Raw genomic sequence first — 23,779 nt, forward strand, 5'->3', positions numbered from 1 at the left:
GGAGACAAAGACGGCTGGGTGTGGCGCTGGTCGGCCTTCAAATGTGTTCATTGACAGCCTCTTTGCCCCCCCCCCACACACAGTCTGTTAAAAGTCTGCACGGGGGGATCTTTGCGTAAGTGGGGTATGTCTTGTGTATTTTTGTTTGTACGCATGTGAAAGGTGCGGAGAGTAAAATGTTGGCGCTGGATATGCACTCGTGTGTGTGTGATGGGAATACGCGTGTGTAAGAGTGTTTGTGAATGTGAATGAATGTGTTGAAAGAGTGAAAGTAGGAGAGTGCATGCACGTCTTTGTGTGTGTGTGTACGTGATGCGGGGAGTGGTGGTGTAGCGGTTACCGCGCTGCGCTACGGACCTGGTCACCCGGGTTCGATCCAGGCTCACGGCCAACACCAGTGACGATTATCCTAACCGGTCCTGGGGCCTCCCTTAGGTCGATTTAGCCTAAAATTAGTACTTATTGTGGTGTGTAAATATTGCCACGAGGGAGACAAAGGCGACCGGACATAGTGCTGGCCACCTACCCCCTCGCGTGCCGTGCCGGCATTCAGAGGTGCTCGCTAACAGCACTTGACCCAACAGTTTGTTAAGGCTGTGCGGGGGATCTTTGTCTTAGGAGAAAGGGTGTCAGAGGGTGAGAAGCGGTGATGTAATGCTTTGCCCACCACACATTTCTTAACATCCCGACAACATATCTTTGATTCAAAGGCTGAACACATAATCTGAGCACTGCCAAGGTCTCCACCTTCCCCGCCCCCGTAGGTTGACTCGGTGTGAAATAAGTACCTCGTGCGATGAGTCAACGACGGAATCAATGGGGAGACAAAGGTGGCGAAGCGCGGGAGCTCCCAAGTACCACGTCGTTTGCGTGCCTTGCCTGCCGTAATAGGTGCTCGCTAACTGGGCTCGCCCCCCCCTATATTGTGCAAGGTTAACCTAGGCCACGGTGGATTAATGGAAATAAATCAAATGTTTAGCCGAAGTTGAATGGACAAAGGGCGGGCGGGTGGTTAGGAGTGGTGGCGCAGTGGTTAGCGCACTGTGCAGTTAGCAAGCCACAGCTAACATCAGCGGCGAGCGATATCCGAATCGGTCCTGGGCTTTCTCCTCACCCCGCCACCCTCACCCAGCACACACCGCTTCACAAACCCGCACTCGCCAGCGTGGTGAAGTATGGTCAGAACAACAGCGCGGGAGAACCCTTCAGCCTTTTGCCAGTGGAGTGACAAAGGCACCGTGCGTGCATTTAACGTTCTACAAAACTAAAATTAACTCCCGACTATTGCGGTTGCTCAATTCCGGAATTCATCCTATGTTAGAACAACAACGAGTGAGAGGGGGACATGCGAATAACGGGCATCCTTCCCATTCGACCGATCAATTCATTCGGTAGCACTCGACAGCACTCCTGGCAGTGAATTCCAAGTGCGTAGTATGTGCGCCCCCGTGTTTTGTGCGCGTGGGGGAGCGGTGACGCAGTTGTCGGCGGGCCGCTCTTCAAACCTGACGGCCCGGATTCGATTCCCGCTCGCAGCCAACAACGGTGACGAAATATATCTGAACCGGTCCCGAGAAGCCTTGCCCCTAGGTCGACTCGGCCTTAAACGGCTACCTCGTGTGGCGTGTGTAAAATATTGGCACTGGGGAGACAAAGGCGGCCGGGTCACGGTGCTGGCCACACACACACACACGCGCGTGCCTCCTTAGGTGGTGCACCGTGTGCCGGCCTTCTTCACAGGTGCTCGCTAACAGGAACTTGCCACCCAACGTTCTGTGTGGCTACTACACAGGGGAGCGGTAGGGAGCGGGTGGTGGGGGAGGATCTTTGTCGTCTTTGTGTGCGATGCCGCCGCGGATCCCATTGGATTTACCCGTCTCGGTTCGGTGAAGTAAGGGTTAAGACGGCGGCAAAGTGGCTGTTTTTGTGGGCAGCTGGACCGGTTCCGACCGGTTCTCGGCGCTTTTGAGGGACGCCTTGGGTGTGCCCTGCCCCGCGCGCAGCCGCCACCACCACCACCACCGCTGCTGTGCCCCCCCTCTCTCTTCAGTGCCCCCCCCCTCTCCTCAGTGCCCCCCCCTAAACCACGTGTTGCCCTTCTGTCCTCAGTGCCTCTCTAGCCCTTCGCTCCTGAATGCAACTAACCTGAACGCTTCCCCTCCTCGTTGCCCCCCTTATCCCTGCCCTTCCCCCCTTTAATTGCCCCCTCCCCCCCCTTAACTCAAGTGTTGTTCTCCGCTTCTTCATGCCCCGTACCAGAACTGCCTTTACCTTCGCAATAACCCCCCTTATCCCACGATTGCCCTCGGTTCTCAGTGCCGCCTACTAACCCTGTCTTTCCTCTCCTTGGTGACACCCCTCGAACCCACGTGTTGCCCTTTCACTCGTCCTCAATGACTTTTCTATCCACAGAGTTACATCCAACCCATAGATATAATTGCCCATTGTGCCGTTAACCATCATTTACAATGTTTACGCCTCGTGCGGGAAGTTTACACCGATACATACCGCAAAACAAACAAACATCGTTTTTTTTTCTTACCTCTCATAAAGAAAAAAACAGCGCCCAAGCCCGATTACATTTCTCCCCACCCCTTTCACAGGGATGTATCATTTGTTTGCGTGCGTATTGGTGGTGGTGGGGGGGAGGTGGAACCAAAGACCAACACGAACATAAAGAATCGACCTCGATTCAGACAAGATGCAGCCAACGTTGATGCTAGAATGTGTTTGTTGTCCATCTGCCAATCTTGGTTTGGAGGGGGGGGGGGCGTGACCAAAGAAGGGGGGGGGTGCCGTCCTTGGCTATGCCTGTCCCCATGTGTGCCCCCCCCCCAGCCGAAACGTGGGGGGGGGGGCACGGCAAGGAGGCGTTGTCCTTCGCTGAGTCCAGTTTCACATGTGCCGAGTGGGCGAGCTGTGTTGTCAAAAATCTCCACCTCCTAAAACACCCCCCCCCACTGCCGCCCCGCCGCCAATACGCTCCCCACCACCAACCCGGGCAGCCGAGAACTTTCCATGAATGCAGTAGTGGTAACGGTAGTGCCTTGTATAAAGGTGTCAGTTTTTGTACCAGTTGAAAGGGTAAAAACCTATTACTATATTTTGCCACTGGTAAAGGAGATGTCTCATAGTAAGTGGCTGGGGGTTCAATTCCCGACTGGACGCGCATTTCCACGTGGAGCTTGGTCTGTTCTTCTTCTGCATGGGATTCCTCCGGGTCCTCCGGTTTCTCCACTGTACCTGTAAAGATACAAAACATGTACCGGTAATTGGCCAAAAACATCCTGATGCTGAAGAATTCTCTGGAAATTAACCCAATTTGGATTTAAATAAAGACAAAGATCCCTCTGTCTAGCCTTTACAGACTATTGGAGCAAGTGCACCTCCAATTGGTATCACACAGCAGCAGCATCCCTCCCACAAATTGCAAATACGTGGCAGGACCCTCCTTCCAAGTTCCGTGAGTCTTTCAGAATAGGTAAACAGTAATAATAAATACATCAGTGACGGTGCGTCCTTTTGCAACATGAGCTTTGGAGGTGTCGGTCTATCACTGAAACCCTAGCTGTCAATACTCGCACTGCTGTGGTTTACTTTGTGGTGGGGCCCCTGTTTCACGCGACGCCCCCCCATGACCGTGTGCGGAGTATAACAAGGATCACTGCCAGTATACTGCAAAATAATGGCGTTTAACTTTGAATTCAACAAGTTTGCTACTTCTCCGGAGGAGTGAAAATTTCACCAGCCATTATAGCAACCCAAATAACCCTCATAACAGCAACAACAAACAATACAATAATACAACAACCCGACCAATACCGGTTTCACGGATCTCCTCAAACACGAACGCTGACGGGAGACAGCTGCGGAGCAACCATCCAGGGTACGACCTATGAAGTGTTCCCTAGTTCTGGAACAGATTAAATAAAACGATCCAGGGACAACCTCACAGTCCTCCGGTGGTCACCTCCCCTCTTCCCCGCTCGTGTCCCAGCTTCCGACGCCCCGTAGTCTCCAGCATTTGCGGAGGGCCACCTTCACGATGTTGGCATTGTGGCCAATTAATTATCTGTAAATGCTGGGACACTGTGAATGCCCCCACACACCTGAATGCCCATCATTTCCAAAAATGTCCTTTGGTTACTCTGCTCCGTCTAAATCACAATTTGATGCTCAGCTGTTGATTTTTCATGATACTTTCACTTTCAGTTGCATTTTACATCATACATCTTTGTTTATGCAATGGTGCAATAAACCCCTAGATCTATGTTGACGTTTCTGTAACTTAATCACCCAAGCTATCCCCGCTGCCCGCCGACGTCTCTTCTCAGTCCTGCCATGTGACAATGCGCCTGGCTCTTGATGAAATCAGTCGCGAGTGACCGAATTCCAGGCCGGCGCCACCACTACAAATCGAAAAGAAGTGATTCTCATGTACACGACCGTGTCCCCATTTGTTTTTTCAACGGAGAAGTTCTTTTGCTGCCGCTACTACGTTGCCAGTGGTGCACAAACACGAACAACAGCAACTCGATACGTTCTGTGCTAATAACACCGTGTGGCCTTTAAAATACAAAAAAATATATAATAGGTGAACCTTTCGGACAATGTCATTTTTATCTTACCTATAAATGTAATTTTTTGTCTGTCTGCGTGTCTGTGGACGAAACTTGTGAAGGATTTTGCTCGCAAACCGTGGGGTTTACGTTTAAAAAAAAGTAGCCAGGTACCACGCGATAAGCCCCGTGGTGAGCCAGCGCTATTCTGATTTTGCATCCGTCAACTTTAAAGTAGTTTAATGAACCATTTAGTACTATTCTTTATTTCCTTACGCCGCTGAGCACTCGCCGAAGCATGCATTTTCGCATGCGCGACACAGCTGACCGGGGGTTGCTCCTAGCAACGCACACGCCTTCGTTGGGAGGGGGTGGAAAAGTCTCTTTCACGTTAAAAATGCAAAAAAAATACACACAACGCTGAGGTAAATTCTTCAAAGTGTCATGTCCTCTTCCCCCCCCCCAACTCCAATGTGTGCACTTACTGATGTAGAGGAGTAATGGGAGGAAGTGAGGACATCGGCAGGAAAGAGCTGGATGACGTCATAGGGTGACGTCATGTTACCCAGAGGGGAAGGGTACTTAAGGGGGACCCCGGGCAGAGGGGCGGGGTCGTTGTGGGGAGCCGACGGAACGGAGGTCTCGAGGGAACGGAAGACACGCTGAACGGAAGACACGCCGCTCGGCACCGAGACCCTAGGCCGAGGAAAGAGTGGGATTAGTGGGGAGCTTAGGTGAGGATAGGCCGAGGAGTTAAGCGGGTACCGGGACAGTCCATGGGAAGGACCAAGTGAGGAAGTGTCTACCTCTGGTGTGATCCGGTGATTCTGTACGTGAGTTAATAAACTGGCAATAGCCCTTACAGAGAATCTTGTCTCCGTGTGAGTTGACACCACTACACTACTATAGGGTAGGTAGATACTAATATTATAGCGCTTAGATCAGACATGGGCAAAGAACAGCCCCCGGGCCGTATACGGCCCGTTGGGCTTTTTAATCCGGCCCGCCGAAATTGTCCAAATATTATTATTAAATTAAATTTGACCTTCCTCCTGTAATGCCCCCATTTCCCCATTAGATGGCGCACTTTGGCCGGGAGTGTGGTGTATAGGGCTCGAAAGGGCACATGATCTCGCAATGCATTGTGGGCCGTCAGCGCCATTTTCAGGGTTTGTTTACATTGCTGAGTTAGATACGGTGCTCCCTTCACTTTTTCGCTTTGCCCTGTGAGGCCTTCTGTAAAATGAGCGGATCAAGGAAACGCAAAGTGGACAATGAGTGCCAAGTGTTTAACACGGAGTGGACAACAAAATACTTTTTCACTGAAGTCCAATCGAAGGCTGTATACCTGATATGCCGAGAAACTGTCGCAGTTTTCAAGGAGTACAACATCAGCCGTCACTTTGCTACGAAGCATGCTAACTACGCTAGCAAGCAGTCAACGCAAGAATGGGCGGCTACAGCTCAGAGGTTGGCGGCTAATTTACAGACTCAGCAACATTTTTTTTACCGACAAACTGCGATTCAAGAGTCAACTACCAAGGCAAGTTTTTTGGTGCGTTCGAAATAGCAAAGGCTAGCAAGCCTTTCTCCGAAGGCGAGTTTGTAAAAGAATGCATGGTACAGACAGCAGACATCTTGTGTCCGGAGATCAAAAGCAAATTTGAAAAAGCCAGTATATCACACAGGACTGTGACTTGCCGTGTGGAACTGATTGATGAAAATATAGCCAATCAATTAAACAAAAAGTCTGATTCCTTTGAATTATATTCACTAGCACTGGATGAAAGTATGGACGTAAAAGACACTGCTCAGCTCCTCATTTTTATCCGAGGCATTGACGACAGTTTTGCGATAACAGAGGAGTTTTTGACCATGGAGTCCCTGAAAGGAACGCGGGGAGAGGACTTGTATAACCAGGTATCTGCTGTCATCGAAAGAATGAAGCTACCTTGGAGTAAACTTGTCAATGTCACAACGGATGGATCACCAAATTTAACTGGAAAAAATGTTGGGCTGCTGAAAAGAATCCAGGATAAAGTGAAAGAGGAAAACCCTGTCCAGGATCTTATTTTCCTTCACTGCATCATCCATCAGGAATTCCTGTGTAAGTCTGTATTGCAGCTTAATCATGTCGTGAATCCAGTCGCAAAACTTGTGAACTTTATACGAGCAAGGGGACTTCAGCACCGTCAGTTTATTACGTTCCTGGAGGAAACTGATGCATGCGGATCATCAGGACTTGCTGTACCACTCTCGTGTCCGCTGGTTAAGTTTGGGGAAAGTGTTATAACGAGTGTGGGAGCTGAAAGAGGACATCATCACATTTTTGGAGTTGATGGGGAAATCTGACGAATTCCCTGAGCTAAGCGACAAGAACTGGCTTAGTGACTTTGCGTTTGCTGTGGACATGTTTTCACACATGAATGAGCTGAATGTGAAACTGCAGGGGAAAGATCAGTTTGTTCACGACATGTACAAACACGTGAAAGCCTTCAAATCCAAGCTCACTTTGTTCTCCGGACAAATTGCGAACAAAACTTTCGCTCATTTCCTCACACTTGCCATGCAGGAAGAGGCACCGCGAAACGCAAAAAAATACAGCAAATCACTTGAGGACCTGCACGGAGAATTTTGCCGTAGGTTCTCTGATTTCGAAGACATTGAACAGTCACTTCAGCTAGTGTCCTGTCCCCTGTCACAACACCCTGAAACAGCACCACAGGAGCTGCAGTTTGAACTGATAGATCTTCAGTCTGACTCCGTCCTAAAGGAGAAGTTCAACTCTGTTAAACTGAATGACTTTTATGCTTCACTTAACAGAGCCACGTTTCCAAACCTCCGGAGGACTGCACAGAAGATACTGACTTTGTTTGGCTCGACTTATGTGTGTGAGCAGACATTCAGCATCATGAACGCCAACAAAGCCCGTCACAGATCAAAGTTAACGGATTAGCACCTCAGATATTTCCTGAGAATTGCCACAACCAAAATAACTCCAGACTTGGATCCACTGGCAAAAATGGGAGATCAACAACACTGTTCCCACTGAACTGAAAGTGATGATGTGTTGCTGCAGCGAGGTTGGAGCCAAATCTCTGACACACAGCCTGCGTGGCTGCTCTAACCTGTTAATGTAGATAATAAAGAAGTTCAAGTGAGGTAATTGGTTTGGGCGCAGGCCTCAGATGTTTTCATGATGTTTGATCAGTCACGTTACGACATGTTTTTGTATTCATGTTCGTGCAATTTGTTAAATTGCCTTGCAAATAAATGCTTTGCTACCTGTTAAAGGCCAAATCCTTTCATGTAATGATTTTTACATGTCATTTATATTAGTTCACACAAACACTCCATCCATCTGTTCCTGGCCCGGCCCCTCTGTCAAATTTTAGAACCTATTGTGGCCCGCGAGTCAAAAAGTTTGCCCACCCCTGGCTTAGATAGTATTTTTGTAGAGTGGGCAGGGGGATTGTGGGGGAGGGCGAGGGTAGCGGCCCAGCCCCAGCCTGCCAAGGTGCCACCTCGGCTGGCTGGGCTATGTAGGCGAGGCCGGGGGCTCTGCACGAGACTAGGCCTCACGACGGCACTGTCAAGTTAGTAGTTTGTGCTATAGAGTCGATATATACTGCTATAGAGTCAGCATGTACTACTGTAGTAATAGCAGGTACCACCACAGTCAGTGTGCACTGCTGTAATCATAGAAGGTACCACCACAGTCGGTATGCACTGCTGGAGTGATAGCAGGTACCACCACAGTCGGTATGCACTGCTGAAGTGACAGCAGGTACCACCACAGTCAGTATGCACTGCTGTAGTCATAGCAGGTACCACCACAGTCAGTATGCACTGCTGGAGTGACAGCAGGTACCACCACAGTCAGTATGCACTGCTGTAGTGATAGCAGGAACCACCACAGTCAGTATGCACTGCTGTAGTGATAGGTACCACCACAGTCAGTATGCACTGCTGTAGTGATAGATACCACCACAGTCAGTATGCACTGCTGTAGTGATAGTAGATACTGCTATCGTGTTGGTAGATACTACTATAGAGTTAGCCGATACTAAAACAGTCAGTATATACCACTACAGTCAGTAAATACTGCTACAGTCAGTAGATACTACTATACGGTCAGTAGCTACTGCTATAGAGTCAGTAGATACTACTATAGAGTCAGTAGATACGACTATAGAGTTAGTAGTTACTACTATAGAGTTGGTAGATAATACTGTAGGGCCAGTAGATACTACTATAGTCAGTAGTTGCTACAGTCAGTAAATACTCTTATACAGTCAGTAGCTACTACTGGCTCAGTAGATACTGCTGTACAGTCAGTAGATACAACTACAGAGTCAGTAGATACTATCTACTCTGTTGTATGTAGGGTGTGTAGGTATATATATCTAGGCGGGGTTAAAAATATTTTTTGAGGGGGCGGGGGTCGACAATTTTCGGAAACCTTTTACATCAACTATTTACCTCCCACTTTCTATAAATCTTTGGACTTCTGCAAGGCTCTTATCATTTTGTTGGTGGAGAAATGGACAAACGGCCCACCGGGCTTTGACAATAGCTTAGTATCTGTGTATGTATATGTAATGTTTTTTAAGTTTTGAAATATATTTTTCCCCCGGGCAATGCTGGGTACTTCCCGCTAGTATATTCTTTTGTTATTTCGCCAGGTAAGGCCCACTGAGCTACGTAGCTCTTTTTCAGGGAGTGACCTGGCCCGCGAATGATAGCTCAACAAAGTGGCTTATCACGTTGAAATGTATAGCAGCCAAATACCCTAAATACACGTGAAGTTGATTAAAAATGTACCGGGAAAAACCGGAGGACCTGGAGAAAAATCCAATCGACCACAGGGAGAGAGACGCACATTCTAAATATACAGCAGGCATCAGTGTAGGGATCGAACCCACGACCTCCTGCATACCAGGCAAGGTAGTTAACATCTCGCCACTGTGGCGCCCATGAAGGAGGACCATTGCCCAAAACATTGCCTATTATATATTTTTGGCGAGTGACATTTGAATCAGTCCTGCCCCTCCCCCTCCTTTGACCAACCTCCACTAACCGTCGGCGGTGAAGTATGGTCAAACAACGCGTACGACTCGCACATTGCGGGGAGGCCTTCATCCAGCAGCGTACTGACAAAGAGCTGTACATTACTATCATGAGCTTAAGGAATCAATATTCATCGCCGAGTTGAGTCACCTAATCTGTGCCATCTGCAGCTCGGCATTATTCCTCGAGTAGGGGCTAACGGGGTTTTTTTTTTGGTAGATGTCAAAATCCAGGCACCTGCCATTTGTAGCAGCAGAGCTCCCACGTCACCGTCAAAAGGATTTCGTTCAAATCCTGGTCCGTGATGGACTCGGCCCATCAGCTCTTCAGGGTCCATTAAAGTGCATAATCACTTCCAGCAGCCTTTCACGCCAAGCACGCTTCGTTTGGTTAATTGTCCGAGCGTGCACCTCTCTGTTTCTCTGCACACTTGTAAGCATAACTTGGATATTGTTGTTTGTCATTGTCGGTGTGTTTGTGTGATCCATACCAGGTGAATGCACACAGAGTGGTTCTGAATTGTAACGATGCGCTGGATCGTCGATACTAAATTTCTACTTCCCACTGGTTCCGAAACTGCCATAAGAGTTGTTGTTGTTGCTGTTGGTGGTGATCACTTTTTTAGTCGCTATGCCGCCTCCTACGCAAGCAACTCCGTGTGGTTCCCCCTGCTCTCTGATTTCAAGTCTCTACTCGAGACCTTCCCCTTCAACCGCCGTACCTTCGGACCCTCTTAATTACTTCATTTCTGTGAGTGGTTGAGTGGGTGAGGTGGGTGAGTGACTGATTAGGTGGGTGAATGAGTAGTTGAGTGATTGATTGGGTAGGTGAGTGAACGATTGAGTGGTTGGGTGAGTGAGTGGGTAAATGATTGGGTGAGCGCATGAGTGAGTGTCTGGGTGAGTTGCTTACTTTTTCTCCTTGCTCGCTCCCCCCATTCCCTCCCCGCCCTTCCTCTATTTCCACACTCCCGAGACGTTTGTTGTATTTTGGGCGCTTCACAAATGTAGGTTGTATCTTTCAGGAAGAAGTCGGGTGAAGCGGATATGAACGAGGTGATGGCTGCGATGGTGCTCAGCAGTCTGTCGACCAGCCCTCTCGTGCGGAGCCCGCCCGGCCTCTCTGGGCCTCCTGGCCTTTCCGGTATGATGGCCGCGGTGCCAGTTGGTCACCAGCAAACACCATCACCGTCATCGCCATCACCATTTTTGCTCCTCCGATTAGCACTTACAGTTGGCTACGTACGATGCGTTCGTACATACATACATACATACGTCGCCCTCATCAATATCGTCATCACCGTACTTCACCTTTCCCCCTCACCCCCCCATCTCTCGCTTCTCAAGCAGACGCCCAGTCGTGGCACGATGCGGCCGTGTCGGCGGGCATGGCCGCCGTCTGCGGCGCCGACCTCGCCGCCAGCTTCGGAAGCAGCAGCGGCGTCTGGAGCTGGGATCTCCCCAGCGACCGGTCCAACCCCTCTACGCCCTCGCCCCCCCTTCCCGGGGACTCCATCCCGCTAAGTGGCGCCCCCCTCGGCAACGCAACCACCTTTGCCGCCGCCGCCGCTCCTCCGCGGAGCACCGCTGCGTTCACCGCGGCCGCCGCCGGTGTGTTCGCGGCCGCCCCCTTCCCCGTCCGCCACGGCGTCGCCACCGAACTGGCCCGGAAGGACCTGGACTTTTCCCGCGGCGACGTCGGTGTGGAGGGGCGCAAGGTAAACGCTGCAGTTGCAGTTGCCGCCGCCAATGCGGCTGAGTTGCAGAGTGGCGCCAACCCAAACCGTGACGCCGCCAACCCCGCCCACAAAAAGAAGCCATCCGGCAGCGTTGGCGGCGGCATTGGCTGCGGTGGCGGCAGTGGAGTGAAACCGGGCTTCAAGCTCGGCTCTTTGTCCATTCCCACCACCACCACCGAAGTCCCCGGTCCCTTCGACTTTGACTGCCTGTCATCATCTCCGTCGTCCGCTTCTCCACCGTCGCCGCAGTCCCCGCCGGCGCCGGCACCACCGGACGGCGTGTGCCTAAAGCGCGCGGCCCTTTCCCACGTCTACTCGTCGCAGCTGGCGCGGCTGATGGTGCAGCCGGAGGGCGGCGGAGGCGGCGGGCGCGGGCACGGCGCCGCTTTCGGCGAGGCAGCTCGTCCCGGTCGCCACGAAGGCGTCGCCGTGGGGGGGAACTGCGTCGGCAAACTGGCGCAGGAGGCTAACCGCGGCGGTACGACGCCGCCCGCTCCCGTGAGCGCGCACCACCCGGCCCTCCCGTCCTCGAAGCCCGTGAGCGTCCCCGCGAGACGCGGGGTGGCGCGGGGACCGGCCCCTGATGGGCCCGACGGAGCCGGGACCGCCGGTGCCGCCGCCGCCGCGGCGTTTTCAGACGACGGGCACGACGGGCACGCGGCTCAGAGCGAGCTGCTGTTCGAGGAGCCGTCGCCGCGCAAGCGCAAGGTACAGCGGCGCGGAGCAAAGCGACCCTCATCTCGGGGTGGTGAGGGGGTGGGGCGTTACAAAGTTGATTTCTGTCTTAGCTGCGAAACAATTGGACAGCTCTGGGGTGACGCGGTGGCAAGATGTTAACTACCTCGCCTGGCATACGGGAGGGTGTGGGTTCGATCCCGATCCTGATGCCTGCTGTTATATTTGGAGTTTGTGTGTGTGTCTCTCCCCATGGTCTCGTTGATTTTTCTCCGGGTCTTCCGGATTTTCCCTCCAACATTTAGAAACATGCCTTTAACGTATTTGTCTGCTCTAAATGTCCACGTGATAATCCACTTCGCTGAGCTGTCATGTGCGGCTAGGTCGCTTCTGAAAAAGAGATTGTATAGCTCCGTGGGCCTTGCGTGGAATAGTATTAGTTATAATGTAACCCATGCCTTTTATTCCGATTTGTGTTAAAGTAATGTGGGTGTTGTAGATTATTATTATGACTACGAGTTGTAGTAGACATTGTGTCTGGCGTCCCACGCCAGGCTGTTGAGGGTTAGCGTGAGGAGAAAAAGATTGTGGGGGAGAGACGAAGGGAGTAGCCAAGCCCATGAAGCATCGTACAGTTGGGGGGGGGGGGTGGTGGGCAGTGACACGGCTAAGCTGTCGCGCTCGTCGCTTCATTGTCGGCGTGTGTGATTGGAGCCTAGCGGGCGACCCTCGTTAATACCTGTGGGATTATCGGAGCAAAAAAAAAATGCCGTCTCCTTCACAGCAGACGAAAAAAATCCCACAACGACACGCGATAGAGAGTAGTAGTACGCAAAGTGCACCGGTGTAAATATTTTAAATATTACTCCTAAATTACTGAATTGGGTAAAAGCAACATCGCCCCCTACTGCGAAATTACTGTAGACCTTACGTGTTTGCGAACCATAGCAGCGTCGTGACAGCCTTGCGCTCTAATCAAATGTGTATGTTGAACTTCTTTCGTACGTAGCCAACCGTGCTAATCGGAGGTGCGGGGGAAAGACAACAAAGTAAACACGAGCACAGTTCATCTTCTTGGTTCTTTCGGTAAAGTCACGTAGAAGAGAAATAATAAAATAATAAAAATTCTACAGAATAAAATAATATAATGAAGCTCACTTCTTAAGTTTTTTTTTTATTTCCCTTCTACGTGACATTACCGAAAGAACCAAGAAGATGAATCCCTGCAGTCACGAAAGCTTTACATCGAAAAATACAAGCACAGTTCTAAAGAAATTAGTTCGTCAATCTAGATGATTTAGAAGTGCGCAGCTGCAGTGGCTTCCTAATATTGGAAGGAAGAGCGTTCCAGACGGCCGCAGAAAAGCGTGGATATCGAACGTACAGGCGCTCCTTGACATACGCAATAGATGAGTTCCTTGAAAAGCGTGCGTATGTCAAAATACATTTTCCCACGAGAAATAATTGTAAAGGAGTGGGTTAGGGGATTTCACTCGCAGACATTATCGCCTCAGTTATCCTAGCCTATATCAATACGTTACATGTACACGCAATATAATACTTTTAATTAAAAAGAAAATCATGTAAACTCTAATATACATCCTATAAAATAAAAATGCAAATAAGGAAATACAGAATTACTTAATGTAACTACGCCGCAGTTGCGTTGTGGAGAGGGCGCTGTACAGTAAAGCACGCGAGTTATCATACTCTTAGCTCTTTCGGTAAAGTCACGTAGGTAGAAAATGAAATTAAAATTAATAAAAATAAAAACAATAAAATCACGACGTTTCGGAGGCAACACAAGCTTCCGTCTTCAGGTGAAACTGTCACATCAAAACATCTGTATCACGTGACAGTTTCACCTGAAGACAGAAGCTTGTGTTGCCTCCGAAACGTCGTGATTTTATTGTTTTTATTTTTATTAATTTTAATTTCATTTTTTACCTACGTGACTTTGCCGAAAGAACTAAGAGTGTGAATCCTTGCAGTCACGAAAGCTTCAAATCTAGAAACACGAGTTATCGTACCGCACTGGCTGCTGGCAACGCCATTGTGTCGCAGCGCCAGGCTAGGGGTGGTGCGTACCACCACAGTCAGTATGCACTGCTGTAGTCATAGCAGGTACCACCACAGTCAGTATGCACTGCTGTAGTCATAGCAGGTACCACCACAGTCGGTATGCACTGCTGTAGTCATAGCAGGTACCACCACAGTCGGTATGCACTGCTGTAGTCATAGCAGATACCACCACAGTCGGTATGCACTGCTGTAGTCATAGCAGGTACCACCACAGTCGGTATGCACTGCTGTAGTCATAGCAGGTACCACCACAGTCAGTATGCACTGCTGTAGTCATAGCAGGTACCACCACAGTCGGTATGCACTGCTGTAGTCATAGCAGGTACCACCACAGTCGGTATGCACTGCTGTAGTCATAGCAGGTACCACCACAGTCAGTATGCACTGCTGTAGTGATAGTAGATACTGCTATCGTGTTGGTAGATACTACTGTAGAGTTAGCCGATACTAAAACAGTCAGTATATACCACTACAGTCAGTAAATACTGCTACAGTCAGTAGATACTACTATACGGTCAGTAGCTACTGCTATAGAGTCAGTAGATACTACTATAGAGTCAGTAGATACGACTATAGAGTTAGTAGTTACTACTATAGAGTTGGTAGATAGTACTGTAGGGCCAGTAGATACAACTATGGTCAGTAGTTGCTACAGTCAGTAAATACTCTTATACAGTCAGTAGCTACTACTGGCTCAGTAGATACTGCTGTACAGTCAGTAGATACAACTACAGAGTCAGTAGATACTATTTACCCTGTTGTATGTAGGGTGTGTAGGTATATATATCTACGCTGCTGGCAACGCCATTGTGTCGCGGTGCCAGGCTAGGGGTGGTGCGTACGTCTCATTGCGGGATGACGTTATTCGGGAAATTGTCTCGCTCATGTCAATAAAAGGTCTGAATACAAAGCGTACGTTATTCCAAAATGGCGTACCACAAAAGCGCGTAAACCGAGGAATTGCCTGTACCGATGTTTTTTAAAATGGGGGATGTTGGTTTTTGTGTCGCCAGAACTCAATGAAGGTGATGTTCAAGTGCATGTGGCCAAACTGTGAAAAGGTCCTGAGCACCTCATCCGGGATACAGCGACACATCCGCACCATCCACTTGGGGTGAGTGAGCGAGCGAGCGAACGAGCAAGGGAGTGATCAAGAGAGTGAGTGAGCGAGCGAGCGAACGAGCAAGAGAGTGATCAAGAGAGTGAGTGAGCGAGCGAGCGAACGAGCAAGGGAGTGATCAAGAGAGTGAGTGAGCGAGCGAGCGAACGAGCAAGGGAGTGATCAAGAGAGTGAGCGAGCGAACGAGCAAGGGAGTGATCAAGAGAGTGAGTGAGCGAGCGAGCGAACGAGCAAGGGAGTGATCAAGAGAGTGAGTGAGCGAGCGAGCGAACGAGCAAGGGAGTGATCAAGAGAGTGAGTGAGCGAGCGAGCGAACGAGCAAGGGAGTGATCAAGAGAGTGAGTGAGCGAGCGAGCGAACGAGCAAGGGAGTGATCAAGAGAGTGAGTGAGCGAGCGAGCGAACGAGCAAGGGAGTGATCAAGAGAGTGAGTGAGCGAGCGAGCGAACGAGCAAGGGAGTGATCAAGAGAGTGAGTGAGTGAGCGAGCGAGCGAGCGAACGAGCAAGGGAGTGATCAAGAGAGTGAGTGAGTGAGCGAGCGAGCGAGCGAACGAGCAAGGGAGTGATCAAGAGAGTGAGTGAGTGAGCGAGCGAGCGAGCGAACGAGCAAGGGAGTGATCAAGAGAGTGAGTGAGCGAGCGAGCGAGCGAACGAGCAAGGGAGTGATCAAGAGAGTGAGTGAGCGAGCGAGCGAGCGAACGAGCAAGGGAGTGATCAAGAGAGTGAGTGAGCGAGCGAGCGAGCGAACGAGCAAGGGAGTGATCAAGAGAGTGAGTGAGCGAGCGAGCGAGCGAACGAGCAAGGGAGTGATCAAGAGAGTGAGTGAGCGAGCGAGCGAGCGAACGAGCAAGGGAGTGATCAAGAGAGTGAGTGAGCGAGCGAGCGAGCGAACGAGCAAGGGAGTGATCAAGAGAGTGAGTGAGCGAGCGAGCGAGTGAGTTGGCGAGCGAGTGAATAAGTGCATCAACCTGCTTGCAGGGCCTGTGGAAGGGGACACGGACACATGGACATTAGTCGTGTTTGCATGGTCGGTCGTGCGCGCACACTTTTTATACATGCTTTGTCTCGACACCGTACGTACCCGTCATCCCTGCTGTGTCCGCACACGTGCACGCACACAGCCGTAACGGTGACTCGGATCTCAGCGACGGTGAGGAGGACTTCTACTACACGGAGGTGGAGGTGAGCGTGGAGTCCGTGACCGACGGCCTCAGCAGCCTGTCGGCCGTGTCGCCGACCGTGTGCCACCTGCCCTCGATGGTGGCGCCACCTTACCCACACCACAACAACAACAACCACCACAACAACAACCACCCGCACCACCTGCAGCAACTGCAGCAGCAGCAGCAGCAGCTGCAGCACCGCGGAGATGGCCGTGGCGTCCTGCCGCTGAGCCATTCGGCACCAACGGCAGCCGCATTCTGGCACGTGCGCGCCGATCACGCGTACCAGGTGTGTGGCGAGGTGTGGGTGTCAGCTGTGTGTGTGTGGGTGTCTGTGTGTGTGTGTGTGTGTCTGCGGGTGTCTGTGTGTGTGCGTGTCTGTGTGTGGCGAGCTGTGTCTGTGTGTGGGTGTCTGTGTGGGTGTCTGTGTGGGTGTCTGTGTCTGTGTGTGGGTGTCTGTGTGTCTGTGTGTGTGTGTGTGTGCGTGTCTGTGTGTCTGTGTGGGTGTCTGTGTGTGTGCGTGTCTGTGTGTGGCGAGCTGTGTGTCTGGGGAGCAGTAGTGTAGTGATTAGCGCGCTGCGCTCTGAACCCGGCGACCCGAGTTCGATTCCCGCTCACGGCCAACACCAGTGACGAATATCTAAACCGGTCCCGGGCCTCCCCTAGGTCGACTCAGCCTAAAATGAGTACCTAGTGCGATGTGTAAACATCGCCGCTAGGGAGACAAAGGCGGCCGGGCGTGGTGTTGACCACCCACCCCCTCGTGTGCCGTGCCGGCCTTCATAGGTGCTCGCTAACAGCACTTGCCCCTACAGTCTGTTAAGGCTATACGGGGGATCTTTGTCTGTGTGTGGCGAGATGTGTGTGTGTGTCTGTGGGTGTCTGTGTGTGTGCGTGTCTGTGTGTCTGTGTGGGTGTCTGTGTGTGGCAAGCTGTGTGTCTGGGGAGCAGTAGTGTAGTGATTAGCGGGCTGCGCTGAGAACCTGGCTACCCGAGTTCGATTCCCGCTCACGGCCAACGCCAATGACGATTATCTGAACCTGTCATGGGCCTCCCCTAGATCGACTCAGCCTCCTATGAGTACCTGGTGTGGTGTGTAGTAAACATCGCTACTGGGGAGACAAAGGCGGCCGGGCGTGGTGCTTGGCCACCCACCCCCTCGTATGCCGTGTCGGCCTTCACAGGTGCTCGCTAACAGCACTTGCCCCAACAGTCTGGTAAGGCTTATATGGGGGATCTTTGTATGTATGTGCGTATGTTGAACTTCTTTCGCGCCATACATAGCCAACCGTGCTAATCGGAGGTGCGGGGGTAGGACAACAATCGACACCCACTTGTGTGGCTGTCTATTTGGGTGGGGAGTGGTCGTGCGATGGTTAGCTCAACGCAGCTACGAATCCATAACCCTCGGTTCGATTCTCGCTCATGGCCATCACCGGTGACGAATATCTTCACAGATCCCGGGTCGTCTCCCCAAGGTCGACTCGGCCTTAAATTAGGACCAGGTGCAATGTTTAAACATCAGCGGTGGGGAGACAGAGACGGATGGGTGTGGAGCTATGCACTTTAAAATCTAAATAGAAAAGATTTTCTTTAGAACTGCTTTCTGTGTTTTAGTTTGTTGTCCTTCGCCCGCACCTCCGATTAGCGCGGTTGGCTACGCAGGGTCCGAAAGTTTAACACGTACGTACATATCGGCCTTATTAGGTGTCAATTAACAGCACTTGCCCTATCGGTCTGTGTTGGCGACACGGGGAAACTTTTGACTTTTTTCGTGATGCAGTGGGCTAGCTCACCACTGGGTGGTGTACGTGCGTTCCAAGTTTTGCTTTGTTTCGCATTTTTAAACTGAACTCATGATCTCACTTTACGTCTCATCTCATTTAACCTCTGTCTCACCCGACCTCTCTCATCTCACTTGACCCCGACTCTCATTTGTGTATTCCCCTGGTCTCTCCCCCTACGTTCCTGACCTGTGACCCCTGATCCCTCAGGCAACGCCCCCCTTGTCGGTCCCAGTGGGCGAATCTGGTCGCGGTGTCGGCATGAGTCTCGGCAGCGTCTCCTGGCAGAGTCCTTCCTTCAGCCCACCAGTACAGGTACGGCTCTCTTCTCCTATAACGCGGTGGTAGTTTGCGTTGCTGAAATCCCGTTATAATACATAATATAGGGTGTCAAGCACTGTTCCGCGATAACGCGTGGGATGTGTAACGCAGGCTGAATAAAGACTGGCGCGTGGGTAGCGTCTAGAAGCATCCAGTAGCATCCTGATGCCTTGCGCGATGCTACCGTACGACCGCTTATTCCTACTCGCTGCGACGTAGTTCCATTCGCTCGACGGCGTTATATCCAATTGGCATCCTCGTGGAAAAAAACGCGTTCCCTAATGCATTCAACGCGCTGTGTCCAATTCGCGTTATGAAAACAACATGCGGCGTTAGAGGAGAACGCGGACTGTGCACTGAGACATATTCTCATATTCTCAGGTTTTTTCGGTAAAGTCACGTAGGTAAAAACATTAAAATTAATGAAAGTAAAATAAAACAAAACAAAAATAAAATTCACGACGTTTCGTAGGCAACACAAGTCTCCGTCATCAGGTGTGCACTGAGAACTCGGCGCGAACAGCTCATGCAATGTTTTCCGCCTCAACCCCCCCCCACTCCACTGGTGTCCTCAAAGTACGCTTTGGTGTAGTGAGCCATCATTTGTTTACAGCGCGAGTTAATCGTCGCCGCCTGCGGTAGTTTCAGAGCAGGGGGTGATGTCACTGTTGGGTGTAATTCCAAACAGTAATTTTTGCGTCTTCTTGGTTCTTTCGGTAAAGTCACGTAGAAGGAAAATAATAAAAAAATGAAACATTTTATTATTTAAAAATAAAACATTTTATTACGTTTTATTTTGTATTATTTTCCTTCTACGTGACTTTACCGAAAGAACCAAGAAGGTGAATCCCTGCAGTCATGAAAGCTTTAAATCGAAAAGTAATTTTGCGGGTCAGTTTTCCGGTTTTTCTCCTTCACATTTAGAATCGACATCATGCGTTTAGAGTACTTGCCTGCTACAAATGTCCACATGATGATAGGCCACTTCGTCGAGCTATCATTTGTGATAGCCAAGTCGCTTCTCAATAAAAGATCTGCATAGCTCAGTGAGCCTTACCTGGTATGAAAGAAATTGTTTAGTTTAGTTAACTTCGACTTTGTCCAATTTGGACCATGGCGCCCAGCACATAATGGCCATCGTTGTTTCAAAATGACGTTAGGGATCTTTTGAACGTCCGCCAAAGTGGATGGCGTGCATTTAACGGTTAATACGCCAGCAGCAGTAACCAGCCTCACTGAGTCTAAAGACTTCTTTTTAAAGGAGGCTCATGCTACGTTTTTTTCGCAGTTGCCGTGCTTCATTCTCAGCGAGCAATTTGCTGGTAACTTTTCAGCATTGGGGACACTTGGCCAATACCAGTTACAATGTATGTTTTTTATGAACTGGGAAGAAACCGGAGAAATCTGGAGGAAACCCATGCAGAACAGAGGTAGAGAGAATATAAAACTCCACACACAGAGGGCGCTTGAGTCAGGAATCCAACCCAGTGACTGCTTGCTGCGAGGCGCAAGTTGCTACCCGTGTTGTTGTTGTTGTTGTCATGTTCCGTGTTTATCTCCACGGTATCCGCATGGCGTCTCCGGTCCTGTTTGGGGATGCAGGTATCGCCGACGCGCCCGCGCGTGGCTACGGTTGCCGAGCACCGCCTGCAACATCACCACCACCACCACCACGCGCACCACCCGCACCACCCCCATCACCCACATCACCCACATCACGCCGCCTCGCCCAAGGCCCACGTTCTACTCTCCTGCTCGCCCAAGTCTGGGCCTGGTGTCAGGTGCGTTCTCTCTCGTGGCTCTGGTTCCAAGTTGATTTCGTGTAACTGGGTGAGCGAGAGCTCGGAGAGACCAGAGATGAATCTCAATTGCAAGGGTGACCTGTGGGGGTCAGTGGGTGAGTGTGTAAATTAATAAGTGGGTATGGAGTGGGTGGGTGATTGATTGATTGATTGAGTGGGAGAGAGTGGATATGTAAGTCAAGTCAAGTTAATTCTGTGTAATGAGGTGAGCACTCAAGAGACCAGGATAGTCTCATTTGTCGAAAAATTCTGAAAGCACTCGCGAAACATCTTGAGTACAACATAAAAGCAAATAGAAATCCGGACAAAAATAATCAAATGGAGACCAGTGCAAACACAATTGCGCGAAAGAAGAAATTGAAAAGGGTGCAATAACTTAAATCAATGTGAGATGAAGGTACATAGCCAGTAACAGAAGTTGGCTTTTAACAAATATTCTTCGTACAAAAAATACATTCCTGTAAACACAAAAATAGAGTTAAGGTTATTATTGCACTCGTGTGTTAACAGAGATATGGACAGACATCCATAACTCCACTCGGCCAGGCGGGTGAGCTGGCGGGTGCTGTGGTACAATAAAAGCGGACTTCGACGGAATCACTGATATTAGCCAATCAAATAAAGGGAGTGTCACACCACGACTCGATCCAATTAGTTGCTTGCCAATGAGTTGATTGCCAATGAATCAACATTTTCAAGAATGCCGCCCTATCAACTTTGAGTTACTGCCGGATCGGCTGAGCTGAATCGATACGACGATTAACCTCGATTCACGATCCAAAATGACCATATATGGGCAAAGACAACGCCCCCATCGGCCAACACCACACCCTACTTCCATATACAGGAACTCGACTTACAAACGAGTTAGGTTCCAGAGGTCTGTTCGTAAGTCAATTTGTTCGTAAGTCCCACTATACTCTTGGTGATTACAAACACGTTGTACGGCATGTACACTCTATATGGGGAATGGCTTTAGAAGTTATATAATCTCCTGTAGATGTAGTTTCACACTGGTTCTTCAGGTTCTGCAGATGTAGATGCCGCCACCACCGCCGTCTATTGCATGGCGGTTGAACTCGCGACGCTCGGTCCGAACAGGCAAACTGGACATACGGACAGGTTTTGTTCGTATCTCTGAGAGTTCGGAAATCGAATGTTCGTAAATAGAGGGGTCCCTCTATGGGCAAATCTCTGATCGTTGATTTCGTCGGGTGTCCGATTACATCGTATTACAGCACAGCGGTGGCGAGATTTTAACGACCCCGCCTTGTATACAGGAGGCCTTGGCTTTGATCCCAAACCTGACGAGCCTTTGTTGAGCGATCATTTGTGGGCCAGGTCTCTTCTGAAAAAAGAACTGTACAGCTCGGTGAGCCTTACCTGGTAAAATAGAAAATGGTTTAGTTTATCTGAGTCGAGGTGAGCTTTAAGCTGGTGAGGTTTTGCGAGTCAGGAGTGGTGAAACCAGTTGCGGTGAGCGACACCCACGTGATTTGCGTGTGGTGAGAAATACCCATGTTAGACAGGTGTGGTGAGTGAGTATTTATTTCTAGATTTTAAGCTTTCGTGACTGCAAGGATTCATATTCTTGGGTTGTTTCGGTAAAGTCACGTGACTTAAAGTCACGTTACGTCATTTTGGAGAATGTGTGCATCTCTGCTGCACCACTGACGCCTGTGTCCTGTTGCATGCACACTTATATACAAAACCAAGATTCCCCATGCAGCCTTTAAAAAATTGTTGGGGAAACTTCCGTGCGCGAGCACCTACTAAGGCCGGCACGGCGCACGAGGAGGTGGGTGGCCAGCACCACTCCCGACCTGACCGCTTTTATCTCCCCAGTGTTGATGTTTACTTACCACACGAGGTGCTCGTTTAAGGTTGACTCATCCGAGGACTGGTCATATATTCGTCACGAACGTTTGACTTTTGACCGGGAATTGAACTGGGGTCACCAGGTTTTTATTGCAGCTCGCTGATCATTGTGCCACCGCTAACCACTGCGCTACTGCGCGCTCCTACACATGCACACACACACACATGCACACACACACATACATGCACACATGCATGCACACGCGCATACATACATACATACACACGTGCATGCATACGCACACTTACATGCACGCACGCATGCACATATTCATACACCCACGCACACACGCATACACGCACACGCAGGAAGATCCGCGGGGAGGGGAAGAAGTGTCGCAAGGTGTACGGCATGGAAAACAAGGACATGTGGTGCACTGCCTGCCGTTGGAAGAAAGCCTGCCAGCGCTTCCTCGACTGAAATCTCACCTCCACAGCCCAGCCTAGTGCAGCCCGGCCCAGCCTAGCCTAGCCTAGCCCAGCCTAGCACCATCTGTCTCTTCGTTCCCCACTCCTACAGAGATTCCCTGACCCCCCCCCCCCACCATCTGCTGTGGTGGTTTGGCCCATCACCCGTCAAGTGACTGGGGTCCCATCTCTGTGAATCGTCTGGAACTGCCGAATCAGCCTTCGTCAGTTTGCTCCGTCGTTTGGTGGTGGAGGTGGTTGTTGGTGGTGGTGGTGGTGATAATGGTCAAGACACGGGCACGGTTTTGCAACAAAGATGTTGGGTGAAGAGGGAAGGTATTAAGATCCGGCTGCGTGAGTGAAGTGGGGGTCCACACAGCTCGCGAGGACGAAGGTTGACATCAGGGGGGGACACCTCCGTTAACGCCGCGTCAATCTCGATGGTGGAAACCCTCCCAACGATGCAAACCATCGGGGAACGATCCACGCTCAATTTATTTTTTTCTCCCCCTTTTTATCTGCGACCGGCAGAATCGTAGAGGAACGGATTGTGTCCCACGTGGGTAATTTGGAGCTGTGGGGGGCGTGGTTTTTTCTGCCACGGTGGAAGGTGGCCCTCTGGCTCGCACGAGCCGCCCGCGGTGGCATGAAACCACTTTGAGGGATGGGGGGTGGTGGGAGACATCTAATTTTACAGATTGCCACGGGATAATGGGAGTTTCCACGTTCCTAATTCCAGCCTATGACTCGAGACTAGTTCATGATGAAGATTAAAAAATAATCAGCAAGATCCTTGCGCGACAGTGACGGCGAGAGAGCAAATTTCTGTTTGAACAAAAAAATACGAACCCCGAGTTTTTATTTCGGAAACTGCAACGTCGCACGCTTAGCGCTGTTTCGACGCGAGAGGAAGTCGCAATTTGTGCGGACAAAAATGCGACCCAAAGCATCGCGCTACCACTCTCTCCGTTTTACCTTCCATACATAGAAGTGTCCACATTCAGAACACGATAAAAATACGAGAAACACTCCGTGGGATAAGTATTATAGGACGATACGATCACAATACAACTCTATGATTTATAAAGTAAGCTCTGCGATTCATATTCCTGCAGCTGACTAGGTAGGAACAGCCTCAGAACACGAAGACCCCTGTTGGTGGGAAAACTTCCATTTGTA

At 50.3% G+C, this 23,779-nt stretch overlaps 1 protein-coding gene across 3 annotated transcripts in view; it reads left to right on the forward strand.

The window, feature by feature from the left end:
- LOC144940886 (uncharacterized) overlaps window positions 1–22,752 on the forward strand; it is a 48,925-nt gene extending 26,173 nt beyond the window's left edge. The window contains exons 3-9 of one of the 3 annotated variants that reach the window (XM_078867382.1): window positions 10,654–10,772; window positions 10,976–12,075; window positions 15,138–15,238; window positions 16,366–16,426; window positions 18,402–18,506; window positions 20,115–20,293; window positions 22,502–22,752. In XM_078867382.1, coding sequence (XP_078723508.1) covers window positions 10,676–10,772; window positions 10,976–12,075; window positions 15,138–15,238; window positions 16,366–16,426; window positions 18,402–18,506; window positions 20,115–20,293; window positions 22,502–22,613 — 1,755 coding nt within the window. In that variant the 5' untranslated portion in view covers window positions 10,654–10,675 and the 3' untranslated portion in view covers window positions 22,614–22,752. Of the gene's footprint in view, window positions 1–10,653; window positions 10,773–10,975; window positions 12,076–15,137; window positions 15,239–16,365; window positions 16,697–18,401; window positions 18,507–20,114; window positions 20,294–22,501 lie in introns of all 3 variants that reach the window. The other 2 variants (XM_078867380.1, XM_078867381.1) reach the window with 2 other exon arrangements.
- The last annotated feature ends 1,027 nt before the right edge of the window (window positions 22,753–23,779 follow it).

The sequence above is a fragment of the Lampetra fluviatilis genome, chromosome 23, assembly GCF_964198595.1.
Source record: "Lampetra fluviatilis chromosome 23, kcLamFluv1.1, whole genome shotgun sequence".
NCBI lineage: Eukaryota > Metazoa > Chordata > Hyperoartia > Petromyzontiformes > Petromyzontidae > Lampetra > Lampetra fluviatilis.